Source organism: Perissodus microlepis, chromosome 7 (assembly GCF_051167445.1).
Source record: "Perissodus microlepis isolate ML-2025 ecotype Zambia chromosome 7, ASM5116744v1, whole genome shotgun sequence".
Taxonomy (NCBI): domain Eukaryota; kingdom Metazoa; phylum Chordata; class Actinopteri; order Cichliformes; family Cichlidae; genus Perissodus; species Perissodus microlepis.
The window spans coordinates 57436614-57457956 of NC_140467.1; the positions used below are offsets into that span (position 1 = coordinate 57436614).

The 21343-nt window shown below is 39.1% G+C and overlaps 1 protein-coding gene across 1 annotated transcript in view; it reads left to right on the forward strand.

Annotated features, from left to right (window-relative positions):
* Positions 1-21343, forward strand: part of hydin (HYDIN axonemal central pair apparatus protein) — a 55494-nt gene that overhangs the window by 15089 nt on the left and 19062 nt on the right. Inside the window, 17 exon segments of the mRNA XM_084932480.1 lie at positions 764-928; positions 1034-1178; positions 1436-1440; positions 6570-6808; positions 6924-7128; positions 7167-7205; positions 7237-7354; positions 7357-7434; positions 7437-7456; positions 7800-7875; positions 15626-15693; positions 16206-16319; positions 18059-18238; positions 18340-18514; positions 18790-18893; positions 20329-20456; positions 20875-21036. Of these exon segments, the coding sequence (XP_084788606.1) occupies positions 764-928; positions 1034-1178; positions 1436-1440; positions 6570-6808; positions 6924-7128; positions 7167-7205; positions 7237-7354; positions 7357-7434; positions 7437-7456; positions 7800-7875; positions 15626-15693; positions 16206-16319; positions 18059-18238; positions 18340-18514; positions 18790-18893; positions 20329-20456; positions 20875-21036 (2021 nt within the window).

Below are 21343 nucleotides of genomic sequence, written 5' to 3' on the forward strand. Positions count from 1 at the left end.
ATTCAGAACTGGCCCTTATTATGTTAGAGGCAGCCATGAGAACATGGATAAAGAGATGGACAGCAATAACATTCAAGTAGCATCTGTGGTGTTGAATATGATGCTCACTTGGTAGTAAGGGGCCTAAAGTGGACTAAGAAAATATCCTTAAAAGCCTGAGCATTTGATACAGATACATCAGAATGTTGCAGCAGAAATTGAGAATCATCAGACGAGCCAGCCAACTGTCTTGTATTTGGGTACTCACCCCATTGAACATGAGACTGGCATCGACAAAGCATATTCACATTGAGGACTGCTACTTGCTGGACATTTTCTCTTTTTCGGTCCATTCTCTAAACCCTAGAGATGATCGTGTGTGCAAATCCCAGCAGAGCAGCAGTTTTTAAAATACTCGGATCAGCTCGCCTGGCACCAACAACCATACCATGTTCTTTCTTCCTCTTTCTGATGTTCAGTTTGATCTTGAGCAGGTTGTCGGTATACATAAATGCATACCTAAATAAGCTGTTGCCACACTGTCGCTAAGTAAGAAATTATTTTTGAGACAAATGAGGGTTTAAAAGACAACAAAAGCTGACCTCATATTATCCATTACTGTGCTTTATCCGTTTATACAGCAGTGATGAACACTAAGTGGGACTGTGGATTTCCTTTCCAAGTCACAAATGTTTCATCCCATGTATGGAGGCAAGTTCCATAATTACATCTGATGCACTATGGCTGCATTAAAATGTATATTTTTTCCTGTCTCTGTATTCAGGAAAATGAGGAGAATCCATCACTGCTTTTAAGCAGTTCTGCACCTAGAAGAGTGATTCATCCAGGCAGCTCAGAGAAGCTTTCTGTGTGTCTCATAGCTAAGACTGTTGGAAAGCTCTGCAGCACTCTATGAATTGCTGTGTTCAGCAGCCTCCAGCCATACCTGGTCAGTGGAAGTGTTTGTGTTGGACTCTAAGTTAAATATGTTTGATATCTGAATAAAGACATAATATTTATTCTTTGATCCTTGATTATTTCTGTTCTGTTCCAGGAGGTGGCCTTGTCATGTATTGGACAGGGACCAGTAGTTCACATCCAAAGCCCACAGCTGAGCTTTGGCAAAATCCCAGTTCTGAAGAGCATTGCCAAAACCCTGCACCTGTATACCCAGTCACCTATTCCAGCTCACTTTACTAGTAGCATGATACAGACACTAGAATTTGTGGCATAGGCAGGCAGACATATACTAAAAATTGATTTAGAAATTCTTATACACTTTAAAACAAAACAACACAACTTTATATGAGCTCACATCTCATAGTGGGATGCTAAAGCATTTGGAAGCATACAGTAAAAAAAAAAAAAAGCAGCGTTATCCAGGTTTAAGAGTGGATTTACTACATATCTCTCCAGTCATCTATCAGTTCACGTACTGGCTTTCTGTCTTCCTTAGCTCCTGTGACTAATTCATTTTCAGTCCAATTGGATATGTAATTAACGAGCTGATGATTTAATTGCTTTGTTAGCTTTTGAAATAATTAGCTGCCACTTCAGTTTTAGTCCTACCACAGGAGAATATATTATAAACATTATATATACATTACAATCCAGTCAAATGGTGACATATTTTGTCAGTGTAGAACAATTTTAATGATCTGTCTGTGAAGGTTCTCAGTCATCCAGGTCATCGTAGTCAAAGGAGCTTGCAAAGAAAAGCGTCTGGACTTCTTTAAGTTTACTTGAAGACGTTTCACCTCTCATCCGAGAAGCTTCTTCAGTTCTAAGGTCAAATGGTGGAGAGTCCCAGATATAAACCTAGTGGGAGTATCCCCCCACAGAGGGACAAAAGGACCCCCTGATGATCTTCTAATCGCCTGAGCCAAGGTGTGAAACTGGGTGTGGGTCCCAATCAGCCAGAGTTTCGGGTGTGTTCATTGTGAAACCTGGCCCCACCTTATCATGCGAATTCCTGAGGTCAGATGGCCCAGGATGTGAGTGGGCGTTAAGGCGTCTGGGAAGGGATCTCAAAACTGGATTATAGATGGCAGAGAGTTGGTGTCGTAAACCCCCGCCTCTGTTCAAAGATGGTCGCTCACAGTGGACATAGATGGCTTCTTTCACTCCTCTTTCAAACCATCTGTCCTCTCTGTCCAAAATGTGAACATTGGCATCCTCGAAAGAGTGTCCTTTATCCTTAAGATGCAGATGGACTGCTGAGTCTTGTCCTGTGGAGGTGGCTCTTCTGTGTTGTGCCATGCGCTTGTGAAGTGGCTGTTTGGTCTCTCCAATGTAGAGGTCTGGGCATTCCTCGCTGCACTGTACAGCATACACCACATTGTTAAGTCTGTGTTTTGGCGTTTTGTCTTTCGGGTGAACCAGTTTTTGTCTGAGCGTATTGCTGGGTCTGAAATGCACCGGGATGTCATGCTTGGAGAAAACTCTCCTAAGTTTTTCTGATACACCGGCTACATAGGGGATGACAATGTTGTTGCGTCTGTCCTTCTTATCCTCCCTCGTTGGTGTCTGGTCTTCTTTTCTGTGCCTCTTTGCTGACTTTAAGAACGCCCATTTAGGATAGCCGCACGTTTTGAGTGCTTCCTTTACATGTGTGTGTTCCTTCTTTTTTCCTTCAGGCTTAGAGGGAACATGTTCTGCCCGGTGGTGTAGGGTCCTAATTACTCCAAGTTTGTGTTCCAAAGGGTGATGGGAGTCAAAGAGGAGGTATTGGTCCGTGTGTGTGGGCTTCCGGTAAACTTCGATGTTGAGTTTGCCGTTCTCTTCAATGTGCACAGCGCAGTCCAGGAAAGGCAAACAGTTGTCCTTTGTGTCTTCCCTGGTGAACTTGATGTTTTTATCCACAGCGTTAATGTGCGCAGTGAAGGATTCCACTTCTTGTGTCTTGATTTTGACCCAGGTGTCGTCCACATATCTGTACCAGTGGCTGGGTACTCTTCCTTTGAAAGAGCCAAGAGCCTTCCTTTCCACTTCCTCCATGTAAAGGTTGGCTACAATAGGTGACACGGGGGAGCCCATGGCACAGCCATGTTTTTGTCTGTAAAAGGCTTTTACAAAAATCAAGACAAATCAAAATCAAGACACAAGAAGTGGAATCCTTCACTGCGCACATTAACGCTGTGGATAAAAACATCAAGTTCACCAGGGAAGACACAAAGGACAACTGTTTGCCTTTCCTGGACTGCGCTGTGCACATTGAAGAGAACGGCAAACTCAACATCGAAGTTTACCGGAAGCCCACACACACGGACCAATACCTCCTCTTTGACTCCCATCACCCTTTGGAACACAAACTTGGAGTAATTAGGACCCTACACCACCGGGCAGAACATGTTCCCTCTAAGCCTGAAGGAAAAAAGAAGGAACACACACATGTAAAGGAAGCACTCAAAATGTGCGGCTATCCTAAATGGGCGTTCTTAAAGTCAGCAAAGAGGCACAGAAAAGAAGACCAGACACCAACGAGGGAGGATAAGAAGGACAGACGCAACAACATTGTCATCCCCTATGTAGCCGGTGTATCAGAAAAACTTAGGAGAGTTTTCTCCAAGCATGACATCCCGGTGCATTTCAGACCCAGCAATACGCTCAGACAAAAACTGGTTCACCCGAAAGACAAAACGCCAAAACACAGACTTAACAATGTGGTGTATGCTGTACAGTGCAGCGAGGAATGCCCAGACCTCTACATTGGAGAGACCAAACAGCCACTTCACAAGCGCATGGCACAACACAGAAGAGCCACCTCCACAGGACAAGACTCAGCAGTCCATCTGCATCTTAAGGATAAAGGACACTCTTTCGAGGATGCCAATGTTCACATTTTGGACAGAGAGGACAGATGGTTTGAAAGAGGAGTGAAAGAAGCCATCTATGTCCACTGTGAGCGACCATCTTTGAACAGAGGCGGGGGTTTACGACACCAACTCTCTGCCATCTATAATCCAGTTTTGAGATCCCTTCCCAGACGCCTTAACGCCCACTCACATCCTGGGCCATCTGACCTCAGGAATTCGCATGATAAGGTGGGGCCAGGTTTCACAATGAACACACCCGAAACTCTGGCTGATTGGGACCCACACCCAGTTTCACACCTTGGCTCAGGCGATTAGAAGATCATCAGGGGGTCCTTTTGTCCCTCTGTGGGGGGATACTCCCACTAGGTTTATATCTGGGACTCTCCACCATTTGACCTTAGAACTGAAGAAGCTTCTCGGATGAGAGGTGAAACGTCTTCAAGTAAACTTAAAGAAGTCCAGACGCTTTTCTTTGCAAGCTCCTTTGACAATTTTAATGATCAACTCACAGAGCCTCGCTTTTGGATATTGTAACATTTATGCACAAATAGTAGATTAACCCATGCTGTATAACAGACTTCCACTTCTATCTCTCACTCTGCAAATGGTACTTCAGTGTTATCAGCTGTTACCTACATATTAAGACATTAACTACGTTTGATTTTCTAGGTCTTAAAAGCCTTGTAAATTAAAATGGTTATGTTCCACTTGTATGCATTTATAGTGCTTACTCATGGTAAATGAAACACTAAACTTTCTGGCAACCAGAGAGCCACAGTTTATCATATTTAGTGTTTCACTTTTCTCTGAAAGCTCTTCCCTCCCTACGTACTGTCATATCAGCGTTGCCTGATAACCACGGGGAGCCAACTTGTGACTGGAACTGTACCTCAATACTTCCAAAGCTGACATAGACACAACCATCCACATGCACAATTTTAAACACACACAGGCAAACCCCTGCGTAACTGCAGTTTTATGACCCTGTCCTCTCCTCTAAGGCAGTGTTGAGGAAAGGAGTTTCTCCTCTGCACTCTCAGGCGTCAATCGATGCAGATTCTCCTAGAATTACATTACGTCCCGCTCAATAGGCTGGCAAAGAACCACACAAATAGACCTGATGACAGAAGATCATGGGGATATTGCATAAGGTACCCAGTCTGTCTTGTCATTTAAGTGACCATCCGTGGGAACGACTTCATTCCTCATCCATCCTGGCCTTCTGTTATCTTATATGGTGTAGAACCATTCAGACAGGCAATGAAGAATTGTGTGAGCACTGCAGGCTGCACATGAACACTTTTGCTTTCCTGGAGAATCCCTTATATAAGCAGACTTTTATTCATGTTTTTTAAATTCTCCTGTCAGTGAATCTTACATAAGAACTGGAAAACTGAAAGAGAAACGTTATTAAAACTCAGAATATTAATTTTGAATTTGCTGCTTTTTTTTGACAGTCGATTTTGTCACTCTGTATTACTGTTTGACATGAAACTTGGCTGGCAGTAGTCACTGCACCATCAATACAGGATTTATTAAGCTTTTATGCGCTGTTGATAGCAGCAGACCATACAGCACAAATCAGAATTCTAAACCCTTCCGTCTTGTGCTGCATTTAAAAGCAATCAATGCTAATCGAGCTGTGTGATGCAGCAGGTTTGATGTGATTATTGAGATTCCAGTCGTCTTGCTCCTTACCCAGGGGAGTCAACCCTGTGCTCTTTCTCCTCTTTTGACTCCACCCACCCCTTTACCACGATCACCCTGGTATCGACCCGGTCCAAGCCAGCTTTCAGCAGCCTCTTTCCTTGATTGTACAAATGCTGAGAAAGTGATCTGCGACTTCCAAAGTCACTCACTGGTCAAGTTTTGGCTGTTTGACATTTTTCCTCATACGTATCATCTCTCCTTCAAACTGAGAAGGTGGCTTTCAATGTCAAAATGTAGTGAAAGCTTTATATTTAAGTTTGAGTGAAAATATTTTTAAGCACCGATTTACTTTGTTGTGCTATAAGGCAGTGAAAGCACCCAAGCTTCACCGCATTAATAGGAAGCTCATTTTCAAAACCCCAATTAAAGGTTTATGCTCCAACCATAGATCAGCAGAGCTTCTGTATAGAACATTGATTGCGATTTCGACCACTGCTTGGTCAGATATATGTACACTACGCTGAGCACAATGAAAAGCTATCTGCTGTGTTTAAAGACTGCAGAGATTTATTAGATTTACGTCTGTTTTCTCATTACACTGATCTTTATTTGGAAAAGTGCAATCGAACAATCTGCAAAGCTGCGAAATAAAATAAATATATATAGCTGTGTTGCAGCAGCTCTATTTTAAAAGCTATTCTCCTGTTTATATCTCTGTGTATTTTATAACAGATTTTAGCATAAGTTACACTTGTCTTATTTAACGTGCATCCACACATTACCCTTCCTCAGAGTAGGGATATGTTTTGTCTTACTTACTATATGTCAGTCTGCTCTATTTCCAACTCAAGGATCTCATGCCGCATAGAAGTGGTGATGTGATTATTCAGCTATATGATATACACACATCTATCTCTCAAGGATCTCAATAGCATTGTGCCACACAGTTATAGAAAACGCCCCCACAGGGGAGATATTTTCAAGCATCACATTTCAGTGATGGAAAGAGCTATTGGAACGACCGCACTGCCCCTCTTTTCTAGGTGAGGCTTTCTGTGGTAACACCTCAGCTCATCAGGTTCACACTGTAAATTGACTCAGATTATAACTCCTATGTTTCCTTAGGCCACCAGAGAGTCCTTTTAGTGTGTTGAGTCCAGTGAGGCAGCTGTACTGCCACGGGGCCAGCTGGAGCTCAAGGTTGTGGCACACCTGAAGGACATGATTCAGTTCGAGGGCAAGTTGGAGATCTTTATACAGGACAGTCAGGCGCACACTGTCCTCCTCTGTGCCACTGGCACTGGAACTACAGTTGCCATTGACCGACCTTTTCGTCCCGGCCTCGACCTAGGCACACAATTCAGGTAGAAATCACTATTTCATTTTCACAGATTCAATTTTGACTTAGCATGAAGTCCTTTTGCAGAAGTGAATAATATGACACCAAGAATCTGCCTTGAGCTCTTTTTGCTTTGTAAGCCACGAGTCATATCAATATCACTTCAAGCTCTTCAACCTTGGCATGCGAGTACACCGGATGTACAGGAAGATTGATAACTCGCAACCCACTTCAAAAACCCACAAAGGTGGAAACTTGCCTAGCCAGAGTTTCCTACCTCCTTTCTCAACTCCTAAACCTAGAGATGCTCCAAGACGTGGAGTAACACCTTCCAGCAGAAAGATGGTCAGCCTCATTCTGTGATACTGTGAGCTTTTTTCCAGCTCACAGTGTCTTCAGACTGTCCTAAGGTGAAACTGTTTGTGTGTATGTCCTAAAAGTGAATAATCATAGCCAATCTGTGCATTAGAACAGATGCTGCAGCTCAATATGCAGTATACTACATGTACAGACTGTTTCTTTTTGGCTTCCCAGGTTGTACGTGAGCATCAAGCGTGCTATGCTATTGTTGGTGCAGGTGCTACCATGAGAAGATCATATCTGTGGATGTTATTTGTCACTTTGTAGCTCCACTGGTCAGCATTTTGCTCAAAGCAACTTCTACATGAAGAAGGTTAGTCATGAGCAAGAATACCAAACATTGCATTTTTAGTACTTTTTTAAAAGCACATTTTTTGTAATACTCTGCAATGCTTTTATGATTGCATCCCATAACTGTTTTAAATGTTGTCTAAAGGTTATGTGGACAATCATTAAAGGTCCCATAAACTGCAGCTCTCATACATATAAATGTTAATCTCATTTGCCTCCTTTATGTATATTTCTGTTAACATTTTGATTATTTTTAACCAACCTTTAACTGTTAATAATTCAAACTGCAGCAGTTTAATACCTGTGCTTCAGACATGTCTCTTTGTTGTTGTTCACTTAATTTAAAAGGTTTCTGTGTGTTACAGGTCAAAGGAGAGAGACTGCTGCCCCTATACGAGAAGCTGATTCTAAAGAATGTATCCTCTCTGCCTTTCTCTCCGTGTGAGTACAAATTGTTGTTTTTTGGTTGTTTTTATTTCTAATTTCATCAAGTACAGTTCCAATGATTCCATTTTTGCTGAAACATGCTGTTTAATCATTCAGCTGCACTTATCTGTATCATACCTTTAACTCAGATTTATGTTATTTTGTGTTATTGCTCATATCTAAATACTCTTTTAACGCTTCGTAATTCATATCTGTTTGTGAAGTTTGCTGTGCAGAAGTGACTCTACTGTATTTTGATATTCTTGGAACGCAGTATGTGCCCTTAAAGACATTTGCCCCCAAATTAAACAAATAGAGATTTGACAGTGCAAAATCACTGATGTTTTTTGGCACTAACCCCAAATTAAGTTTTGATAAACTCTAAAAATATGAAATATAGTTTTGTTGAATTCCCCTTTTCTGTAATGATCAGTGAATTTAAGGTCAGATATTGCATGCAGAATGTCCTTGTTTTCATTATTATAGCTCAAATTTTTTGAGCTCATTAAAAAGCTTGAGGCTTTCAAACTCCTGGCATGTCTGAGTGAAGCTGTAGATTAGATGAATATTGTTGACAAGTTTGGTTCCCATGGCAGAATCACAATAAAAAAACGATTCAGTTATTTTGATTTCTTCCAACTGCAAGACCATACTCTGAAAAAGAAGTGTGCACTATTTTGATGAATATATCAAAATGCATATTAGTCCTATAAGTACTGTATATATTTTCCCAGTCGGTGGTTTTAGGAGACGGACATCAGGCTGAGGTGTGGGTATGCTTTAATTCAGCTTTCTATAAGGATCGAGAGTCAAGAACTGTGGATGTGGTAACTTTGATGCAATCTTTTTCTTACATGGTGCATTTATTTTCATTCTTCACCTGGGTGTTTTGACCCCAGTTGGGTTTACATTGAAATTAAATCAGCAATAATTTTTTCTTTTCACCCATTATAATTATCTAAAACCCATGCCTTCACTAAGCTATAGGATAACCTTTTTCTTTGAGTAGCCTTATTGAGATTAAAGGTTTAAAAAGACAAAAAGATGAGGAACTATTGTGAATAACTAAACTGTATTCTCTGTTCACTTACTAACATAGTTAAAAAAAACTCTTCTTCTCTTCTTTCATGTGTTTGCCAGTTTCTTGAAGTAAATTACCAGGGACACACGCAGCATGAGGTGGTGAAACTGCACGCAGAAGCCCATTACCCCGGCCTCGACTTCTCCTCCAGCACAGTAGATTTTTATTGTGTGTTAAACTACACACAAACTCACAAACCAATCACCATGACCAACTGCTTCCTGATTCCTGTGTCCTATTGCTGGGCTTTTCTGGATGACCAGAGACATAGTAACATCCGGTATATTTACACCACACACTATTAAAATGTTGCATTTATCAACCAGACACTGTAAGTTATTCAGTTGATTGTTGTATAATTGTACAGATATATATTCAACAGTGACACTTTTAGTAGAAAATACATTACAATAATGACTAAGCAAATAAAAGTCCCACATAATTATATTCCAGAAGTATCTATTGTAAAATGTAAATTGGCAGTATCTGTTATGTTATAGTGTAACGGCCTACTCCCAGAATTAAATAAAACAGAGATTTTATAAAAGAGAGATCTACAGTATTAGCAATGGCAGTTAAAATGACTGTCCGAGTAACTGCACAGAGCTTTTACCAAGATGACTGCCCAGTTGCATGACATGCTTGTAGAAGAACATTGATTAAACCCCTAAAAATACATCTCAGTTCATCAAAGTTGCATACTTAAAATTATTTTCTATAAAGCATAATCTCACAATGCCTTTAAAAGGCAACTTTGAATGACCTCATCTAGTATACGCAAATTTATCCTTGCCTCATCATGTTTGATGATTGCCTGCTGCCTCCCTCTACTCTCTCTCTGCATCTGCACTGCATCTGCAATCACTAGCACATTTTCTTTCTACATGCAGAAAGGTGCTGGTTCACACTGCTGAACTGTATAAGTTGCTTATGTTTGATAAACCTTTTTCTCACAAGTTAGTCTCTCTGCTCAAGTTAGCCATACTGCTTCTTAGGGTTTCACACATGAAATACCCCGCTCACGTAATCTCAGTTCTAGAGACAGTAATTAGTACTCTGTACTTTCATGGCATTGCTCAGCCAGCGTGTTGACTGCATGATGAACTCATGGTATACGATATGATATATTTTAGCATATAAAAAAGCAGGATGTGTACATGTTAACCAGGTTAAAAACTTGAATTTTGACCTGCGTCTGCAGTATGTTAACAGTATTGCATGATTTTTCTGTTGTTGCTGCTCAAGGTGAGGTTATCTTTAATCATAAAATATTTCCAAACTTAAGGTCAAAAGGTCAGTTTAATTCAATTCAAATCAGTTGTATTAATGTAGTGTCAAAACACAACACTTACCTCAAGGTGCTTTTTATTGTAAGGTAAAGACACAACAATAATACAGATAAAATGCTAATAATCAGCATAAGCAAACACTTGGTAACAGTGGGGAGAAAAAACTCAGTTGTAACAGGAAGAAACTTCTGGTCCTGGGTCAAATCCACCATCCGGGTGGGGCCTTTTGGCTGAGTTTGCATGTTCTCCCCCGTGTCTATGTGGGTTCCTCCCACAGTCAACACATGCTGTTGGCAGATTAGGTTAATTGGTGATTCTAAATCGGCCCTAGGTGTGAATGCGAATGACTGACAGTCTCTTTCTGTTAAGCCCTCAAACAGATTGGCAGCCTGTCCAATGTGTACGCTGCCTCTTGTCCTGTGGTAGCTGGGATAGACTCCAACCCCCCCATGATCCTAAAATTGGAAAGTGGAAGAAAGTGGATGAATGGATAAGTGGATAAAAAAAGAAAATAACCAAAAAAAGTTAAGAAAAAAGTATTATAGCCTTTCATCACAAATTAGGAATTATCAATTTACATCCTAGGTTTTTCTTTATGAGTTGGCACAGAATGAGGGTGGCTTTTCTGTTATTTTGCTGCAGGACCACAGGATGCTAAAGCATCTGTGCTCTGTAAAAGCTACTGGATTATAGAACAAAAATAGAATTGGATTACTGAATAGACAAGATTCAGGAGCGAGAACCAAATGGATTTCAAACATATTTTTAAACTCCCCATTGGGGTGAGTCAGTCCAGTAGCTGCATTTAACATTTAACCCTCTGAATTGCAAGCCAAATCCATTATAAATTATCTGGGGAAGACACATTCGCTGATTGTGTACTTTATTCAAGCCTTGGTTTTGGCTTACCTCCCCTTAAATGAACTGTGAATACTAAAGTAGCCAGCCTATCCATGGCCTTGAACCAGCTAATGCAATAGGGCTAAAAGATTTATCACCTCCAATCATCGTCTTCGTTTTGTTTCTGTCCTTGCCCTTAACTTAAGGCTTTACATTGCTTATTTTTTAATTTTCCTTTTCCTCTTTCCCCTCTTCATGCTCTTGTGTCAGTGCTTTTCTTTCCTACCTAATCCATATCACCCTTCTCTCCTCTCTTTCCTCACCCTTTCCTTCTTAGATTGCAGCCTCTCTTACCAATCCGTCTCACAAGCTGTTTCGCTAATTAAATGGAGACCTCACTGTGCTCGCACAGACTCTCTTTAAAGTCTCTTTCTCCCACACAAAACTTGCTCTATCTTGCCATGTTCAGCTAATTACATCCCTATCAGTAATTAAACCACAGCCCTTGGAGAGTGGAATTTCAATAGAGCTAACTGTTTTCTATCCATCTATTCCACTGATCCACTCCATAGATGGAGGTAGCACGCTATAGACAGACACTGTAGGTTTTCTGTCTATGGGAACTCTTTTCCAGCAAGAAGTAAAGTAGAAGGCTTAGTTCACCTTTTACATTGTACTGCAGCTACTTTCTATAGTTGCCTGATGGATTAGATCACTGCACAACTAAACGACTATCTGATCAGTCACAACTAATGCAGTAACATTTATTTCGGAGCATGGACTGGCAGGATAAAGATCCTTGATCAAGTTTTAATTGTCTGTTTGTGGACAACAAGGGTCAGAAACAGCCTTTAATGCATTTTCCCCTAACCCTTTGTGTTGTCACTCGAAAAACACATTGCTTTGTAGACCTTTACTTTCTTTTTGAGTGCTCATAGTTTTCTTAACTATCAGAAAAAGACTGAATCTTAATATACATCACAAAAGAGACAAATGTGAGAGTATTTTTCCCACCATCAACATTACTAATTTAGATTAGATTAAGCTTTGCCATTGCAAAGAGTCTGGAAAGTATGAAGTATTAAGGTAGTTTAATGCCTTGAGATTTCTTATTGATTTTAGTGATAAAAATGCTTTAATGCCCTTGACAAATGTGAGATTCCTTGCAGTTTTGCATACAGTGAAGCTATAGCAACTTATTAGTAATTGTGCAAGGTGATAACATATCTTATGTCCAGTATGTTTATACTGTTTCATGTGCAGTTATATTTGACTGAACTTAATGTGACTATGCTGGTGATTTCAGTCCTGAGAAAAACTTTCTTTTTTACAGGACTCTGTACAGTTCTATGAAAAACTAAGCCCTTCCTTAATTCTTACATAGGGATTAAAAGGGTAAGTAGCAGTCAGGTGCTGCTAATTGAATGCACTTGATTCACTGATCATTAGCAAATGTAAAAACAACTATAACAGTGAATGTTTTGAGTTTGCTGGTCTGGAGTGTTTTAACACAGTGTCAAACAGGAAACCATTGCTGCTGCCCATCAATCTGGGAACGATTATACAGTCAATTTCAAACAAGTCTGTTTTTCTACAAAGAGAAAGATTATTCACGAGTTAAAACATTTAGGACAGTTGGCAGTCTTCCCAGTAGTTTCCTCTGCCATGAATTAAGAGACTGGTAAAGTCATACAGAAGACAATTACTTAAAGTTATTGGTGCTAAAGGTGGTTCTTCAAGCCTCTCAATTATGGGATGTAATTAGTTTTTCACAAGACTAAATAGATTCCTGTGAAAACTTTATTTTTCACATGACTATATACACAAACTGGAGAGAAAAGAAGCATATAAGTATATGATCCCAAATAGGATGCTCTAAGATTCTACCAGAAGGTCATCATGGAAAACACAGAAGTCTTCTACAACACATATTTTACAGTGAAGAGCAGGGTGGAAAAATCGTATGTGATGCTATGTTGATACTATATGTTGCCCTGGAAAACAATACCATCTTTCTGATACAATCAATACTTCACAAGAAACACTGGAAGTCAAATTAGAAGCTGAAACATTTTAGAGAACCTGTTGCTTGTTTTTTCCTGTGTATTAATAATGTATTGTAAGAGAAAAAGGTACAAGATATTGTATCAGCTTTAGTCATCTTGCTCAAATGACGGACCTTAATCTTGACAACAACACAAGCAACTTTTTAAAAAAGTCTTATGTAGAGTTAAAGATGTGTTTTCAGCAAATTCTGCTTGTACCTATATGATGTAACCATAGCGAATTTTTAAAAACATTATGAAAAATTGTCATTTATTGTGATGAACCTTCATGGTGATGAGAAAATGCTTTACTAATATTTGTAGTTAATTTAGCTCACATTTTAGTCGTCCCCTCGTGACATTAGTGCTGCGGTTCTTTTTTCACTTCTTTCAGTCCTTTTCAACTGCCAGAGGCAGCTGTTCTCAACAAACAAATCTCACACCTGCTCAGTACTAAACCGCAGATAGACACTGTTAGACAATAGCTGGTTACAGTAGTGGAGCATTTAGCAGCTAAATTGTCACATCAACAAACAACAACAGCAAAACAAAGCTGAGCTGAAAGAGAGACAATACTGGTCCTAAAACTTGCAAGGTGGTTTCACAGTGTTGCTCCGTGATTGCTGAATATATAAATGTGCAACGTTTAAGTAAGAACTTTGCAGTTATTGAAGATTTTAAATATCTGTTTATTATTATATATGTGCATTTTATTGATCAATAAAGTGGAGAGAGAAAGGACATATTGCAAGTCATGATTTGAGATGAAGTCCCATTCATCTCAGTCCCAGTATTGAGGACTGAGCACCAATTCTGGAAATAAGTCAGGTAACTTAAAATCTGTAAGATGAAATTAAAGAGGGTGTTTCAGTGGAACCATCTCAGCTGTCAGTTGTCATTGTACAACTTAAGATGTAATGTCTATCAAGTCCACAAGTATAACTCATTATGATACTTATTTCCCGTCACTCTTTTTAGTCTCCTGACAGGCTGCTGAAAAAGAGATGTTGGTTTAGTAGTCTGAACCCAGAAAACACAGTCACGCCCACTGTGTGCATAAAGGAAAGAATAGATTGAAGAGCAAAAGACAGCTACAAGAATGTCAGAGTGTCCTATTTCTGTTTTGAGCTGAACTCTTGCAGAGTCATTATCTGCTGTCTCGCCATCTGTTCCCCTGTCCGCACCAGTGAGTTTTAACCTCTTTCTTAGAATGCCCACATTTTTAAAAAGCAGGGTTTTTTTTTTTGTTGTTTGCCCCCAGGCTCCCAAATGATTTTAAGAAGTTTTATCCACCAAAAATGTTTTGTAAGATCTACAGTGTTTCTTCTGTCTTACATCATACAATGATGGATGTATTAATTTGTGATTTCCTAGGCAGTCTTGTCCCATAAAACAATGTCCATGACAGTGATCATACAACAGTGCCCCCTGCTGATTGCATCTCTACCATTCACTCATTATAATGAGTTTATATATAAGCTGGCTCACAAGTACTTTTGCGTTCTTTGGCACTCTAGCAATTGTGCATGCAGACTTGAAGGGTGTCTTGCGTGTATATGCATGTTGTGAAGCTTTCCCACACACACATAGATAGCCTTTGGCTATAATGTAGCCATGGTCAGTGATTTAATATAGAATGTCTCCAGTATGGCTTTGAGATGGCTTCACTCACTAAATCTCTTTCATTCTCATCCATGTTTATTCAGCACTTCACTGCAATCTATCCTGACCTGTTTCCTGCTGCTTGCCTATTAAAATTCCTCTTAATTATAGAACACTCTGTTTAATTAACTTGATGGATGCACCCAATTTGATCCCATAGGGAAGGAGAGAGTAGAACAGAGAGACAAAATGAGTTCTTTGTGGTGTGGGTGCTGAAGATTTTCTTCCTCACTTGGGTATTACATTATGTGTTAATGATGCACCTGATAGACAGTGCTTATATAATTTACTTCTGTACAAGCATATGTACAAGTCCTTGCTAGTTAGCCTAATTCTGAGTAAATGTGCTGCTTCAAATGATCAACAGTGGGGTTTTTTTAACTCTTTGATCTGTAAGATGCCAAAGAGAGGGAATATCATGAATATGGTCCTTGTAGCCATACTGGGCTTTAGTGCAGCATCACTGCTTTTATCTCCACTTCCACACCGAGTCCATATAAGTTAAAAAGGATTTGTTTTTTACTCTTAATGATGAAAATCTACAGTAGTTGAGCAGTAGGATAAAAATATGGAGCTGCAAATAAAAATATGAATTCTTCTTGAAAAAGATTTGTTTTGTCTATGATTCATTTTTCTTATTTTTCTCTCTTGAGAAATGTGCCATTTATAACGTTATAACGTGGAGTTTTTCTCTATTTGCAAGAAAAATATATTTAACTTTAGGGATTTCTTGTTTTACTCTTTGCTCTTATGGAAAGACAAGGAAAAAAGAATGAGAAGCAAAACGATTCAGAAAGTCAGACGCGCTCCTCTGTAACACCTGCCTTGCCATCTCCTGTAATCTCCAGGCCTGGTGCAGATGGACATAGCAGCACACGTTATCCTGTGGGTGTGGAAGAGGCAGGCAAATGCACACGTAAACAAATCAGGGTGTCCCTGAGATTTCTAGTTTGTCAGGGAACAGAGAAAGCCAGCGGCTAAAGGGCAAGTCATTCCCTCTGTGTCGTATATAATACTGGCTTGCTAAATCGGTGTGGATATTCCTTGGTTTTTAAGTACTGATACAATAGAATAGTCTTATATAACTCAGCGTAATCTTCATGATCCATAGTTATTTATATTCCCTCCCTAACTGGAGAATAGATGTAAATGTATAATTCAATAAGGGCTCCGTCTAAAACTATTTTCATTACTTATTCATCTACAGAGTATATTTATTAATCAAATCACCTAAGATACTTGTCAGTGTAAAAATATTAGCTGTATTGCCTAGCGACCCAGAAAAACAAGGGCATTTCATATATATGGACTGCAAAGGTTAATAACCTGGAAGCAAGTTGTTTGTCTAAAGTCGAGGAAAACTGGGTTTTAAACACTGTTAAGACTGAATTTGTTTTTTAAAAAACTGAATAACTGAATCTTTTACAGGTGGTTGCACAGTGTCATGTAGAGGAGGGGCCTTTATATGAGATCATTCTCAGAGGAGAAGTATCAATAATCATCTACAGCCTTGAACCCACCCATTTGGGCTTTGGTCAGCAGGTACAGATACAGGGCTGACCTGACAGCTGAATTTAACATCTGATTACTTTATAACAGTTTGATTTGGACAGCTGAGACTCTGAGCTTGAGCAAATTCAATTTAAAATAAAGTAACACTGCACAAGTAGCAAATCTCAGGTTCAATTTCAGCAGATTTACATCAATATAGGGATGTAAATCTAATTAACAGGAAGTGCCAAAACTTTGGGAATGATCACTAATTTTTTATGGACAGCTGCTTCAGTGTTATATCATTGGCAGAAGATCTCACATGTGACACAGTGCTATGGTCCTGGGTCTGTTACCCAGTGTTTCGAGTTGCAATTCCTTATTCTTAGTTAAGAGCATCCTTAGATTTCTATTCATTACCTTTGGTCTTTGTAAGGATTTAAGTTTGAAGTCTTATAGTTTGCATGTTCATTTGTTTTATTCTCCTGAAGAGCATGCAAATGGCTGTTGAACCCACCATTAAGGAAGCAGAGGGTGGTTTCTGTGAGGGCCTTGAAGAGGGAGGAAAGTTCCACAAAATATTAAAAAGAAAAACGTACTTTTGTACCCTGAAAAAGTGGAACAATGAGCGACATTTTCCATATTTCTATATTTCTGTTAATGTAATCCCACTGATAATGATGGAATTTGCATTTCATTAGATCTGGTAATCGCAGGACCGAGTACGGATTTGAGTTTGTTTATGTAGCTCTCCATTATCGTGTGTTCATTCTTCCTCCTTGATGTTCTTTTATCCTGCTTCCCTTGTCCTTGTTGTTCTGTTGCCATCTGTTTGCTCACCCATGTGTCACGCCTGATATCTCAGACAAAACTAATTAGATCTTTTACAAAACTTAGAGGAGTGAAGCATGCTGCCATTTTGAAGGGAACACTGATGAGCCCGAAAGAGAGGGCGTCACATTTGTTTGTGATTGTTCATTATGAATCTTGTTTGCTGCCTTGGTGAAGTTTGCTTTATGATTATTTGTTTTTCCTCACTCTGATGGTTATTTTCCCTCTTTCCGATTCAAATTCTCTCTGTTGTTGCCTGTTAATTCTTTCTGGCGAGAGCATGATCATTAAGACAGATTGTTTAAAGATGGAATGTTTAAGTTGGCATTTTACCTTGTTTTTTTTACACTAGAAATACTGCTGAGAGGAAGCACATAAACTTTAAATGTCACTGCCTAGTTTTCCACACCACCTCCACTCCTTCTTTGTGTATGCAAGCCATCCGGACCAGTTATCATTGATATTCAAAACAAGGACACATTGATTTTTGATTTAGTTGAAATAGCGATTCAGCAGAACATTTCTTCGACCTTCCTGTCTGTTCAGCATTCTTCTCTCTCTTGCGCTCTCTCTCTCTCTCTCTCTCTCTCTCTTACTCCTGTGTTGTTCTCTTGTATTTATCCAGATTTATAATTAAGAAGGTTCTGAAACAGCCCTGATTGTTCATGCATGTGTACAGCTGTGAAATGTTTTATGTTTTTGCTTGTTTATTTCCCTTCTATCTTTTCACCTTTCTGATATTTTCACAAACTATAACATGTAAAAGGTGGCCATCATCATCATCAGTGCTTCTCTAAAAAGAAAAAAATGTTTGCTCTACAAAATATACAGGACACTAGGTGGAGCACTTTGTCTGTTTGCCATAAGCTGCTTGACATGATGAAACTAAAGGCACAGCCCACTTTAAAAAACAGACGAGTGTTTCCCCTCTCGGTTGAATCTTTGTCCTTTCCTCCTAGCTTTTTCATCTTGTAAGCAAAGCTGATGTGATCCTAAGGAATACTGGCCACGTGGGCTTTAAATACAGTATACAGCCTGAAAGAGAGAAAGGGGACGATACTGATGAGGAGGAAGTGGGGCAGACGACAGACTTTGAACATGAGGTTAGACCTGGTTGGCCCATGGTCGTTCCCGCTGAGGCGAGTTTATCTTTGGACTGCTTCTATTGTGGATATTTAAGTTATTTTAACATGAATGTTGATGGTTTCTTTTACCTGTGTTGCTTTTGTGTGAGTGACAGGGTTATGTTGAAGCCAGTATGGTGCAGTTACTATGGGTGCTCTACCTCCCAGGCATCCCGGAGATTTTTAAGAAGAAGCTTCAGGTGCAGGTGGCTTTCCTACTACCGCAGGAGATCACACTGACTGGAGTGGCAGTGTTTCCCAGGCTCAGCTTGAATTTGCCACAAAACCTACGTATGCACAGTCATTCATACAGTACACACATTTTACATGTAAATACATATTACACCAGTTTGCAGCCATGTTACTGGACCTCATAAGGATGTTTTCATTAAACTGAATCATCCTTAGAAATATCTGTTTCCTTGGTCTTCTTTCTAACTCAATTTTACTGAAAAGCAGCATCAAGCTCAAATTGTTCAGCTGATTTATAGTCCTCCCTTATAAGCACTGACACAAATTCAACTCTTTATTGCTGTGCTCGTGCAACACTGTGATTTCCCTTGCAGAGGAGGAGCGTTACAGTGATGTGTCACAGCAGACCAGAACTGCTGTCGAGGCAGACAGAGTCAAAGAGGAGCTCATGAATGAAATTAGTGTTGGAAAAGGAGCAGTGGAGGAAACCTGCATATTCACAGTCAATAAATTCATTTTAGGAACAGCTCACAATATGCAGATCACAAAAAACAAAAAGAAACATCCTGTAATTGTATGCATGTTGTTTTGATATTATCATGCAGAGAACTAACAAACGTTTGTTTGTAATGAAAACCACCAACAAAAATCAGTTTTTCCAGCGGTATTTACAACGGTAGAACAAAAGTCAGTGTCCTGAGAAACCTTTAAGGTTTATTTTCATCTTCATACTGCAGTTAGTGCAGATTTGTATGTGTCCTATGCATAAAACGTTTTGTATATATATATGAAGAAGTTGCACATTAACAAAATAAGCTGCACATTAACAAGTAATATTTCTTTCCTTCAGGTATTACTGCTCCACCTCTACTGTTTGTAACCTGCCTTGTCTTAAATGTTTTCCAAATCCTTATCTGTGTATTGATAAGCCCCTTTCACCTAAACAACAATGTAGAATTACACAGAAAATTGCAATTTTCTGCTTATCCCCGTAGTATTTACGCATGACTTGATGTGTTGTCCTAGTGACCTTAAACATTTTCAAAGAAGGATAAAGACTGTTTTTGAGACAAAAAAGTGCCAAAATTACTAACTTACTCACAAAACAACCTGACTTGAGAAATGCTGAGGTCATTATTCTTATGGGGCTAAAATAATAATAGTCATAATTCAATAATATGTAATACTAAAGTAATAGCTAAAACACTAGATTCACATTTTTATATTCTACAATGATATAAAAATGTATAATATTCACTTCTTGGTTTTCACAGTAATATATTTAAAAAAAAATCTTGGTAGAAGTGATTGGTCATCCCCAATGTGTGAATATCAGAGCTCTCTGTTTACTTGATGTAAGATCTTCCATATTCATGGACTTATGTTTAAAGGCCAATATCAGCACATATGATGAATTTAGTGACATATTCGTAAAAACAGCTAGTTATCATGTTGTATTTAAAGGTGGACCCGAATGCGGACTCAAAGGAGAAGATGAATGCACAAAAAACAAAGCTTTATGTGGTCCAGTATAAAAGCGATACCAGAGACTGTAAATCCAACAGAAAACACAGAACAGAAAACACAGAACATCTCATTTAAGGAACTGACAATATGGAAACACTGGGAAGACTGGACTGATAGCATAATGTGTGGACTGAAAAGAGAAAGAGAGCACTAACTGAATTCAAGATGCAAATTACTATAAATAATTATACTCCAAAAGTAATGAAAAAAAGAAGCTCACAGATCAGAAAAACAGAATAGAAAAAAAAGAAACAATATAGTACGTTGAGGTAAAGTCCAAAACTCAGAAACTTAGGACGATGACAGTAAAATATATTTGGAGGTATTTATGCTGACCAGTTTTGCCAACTTTTAAATACTTTTCTGTCTTTTGACTACGTGACTAGCATGAAGAGCTGCTTCACATGGAGATCGATAGGTTGCTCATCAAAGAAAATGCTCTTGCTGTGGCTGCTAGCTTGCTGGAGGCCGGAGAACCACAAGGATCCTTCAGAAAGTGGCACAAGCTATTCAAGTATGTACTTACAACCACACACATACAGTTTAGTGGAACAGATGGTCCACTCTCTGGACTGAAATGAGAACTGTGTCCAACTGTGCTGTGGAATTCAAACAGTCCTTAATACTGAATGATATTTGGTTGCATAGTAGATTTTATTACTTGGTGTTTGTGCAAATTTGTGGGTACATGGTGTGGCTATTTGTTTATTTTCAGTTTGTGCATTTTTGATAACATGTCATTATCTTGTGTTCACAGTGTACAAGTGCAGAATACAAATGATATGCAAGATACTCAGTTTCTTTACAAAACAGAAAACCGTCTTTAACTAAAAAGAGAAACTCTTTCAAAACTAAAAAACTCAAACACTCACACAACATCCTGTAATTGTAAGCATGTTTGTGTCCAACGTTTTATTCTTCACTCTCCACAGTTTTCAGCTCCCAGAGTATGTTTTAGATTTTGTTTTTGTCATTCCTAGCAAAGTTATCAGTCAAACTGCAAAAATTACCAGTGAAGGATCAATATCTGTGTCTTTCCATGTCATTTGCAAACATCTTGAGAGCACAGGTAACACCATATCTACTTTTGTCCCGTGACATTTTCAGTCCTCTGTCTGTCTCCTTCTGTTTTTTAATACTTTGATATTTTCCACATGATCTGATTTATATATTAGAAGTGATTTGTCCTATGGAATTGAGTTCAATCCAGTTTTATTTACATAGCGTCAAATGACAACAACGGTCACTTCAAGGCGCTTTATATTGTAAGGTAAAGACCCAGTCAGACAACCCCCTGTGAGCAAGCACTTGGTGATAGTGGGAAGGAAAAACTCCCTTTTAACAGGAAGAAACCTCTGGCAGAACCAGGCTCAAGGAGGGACAGACAACTGACATGATCCT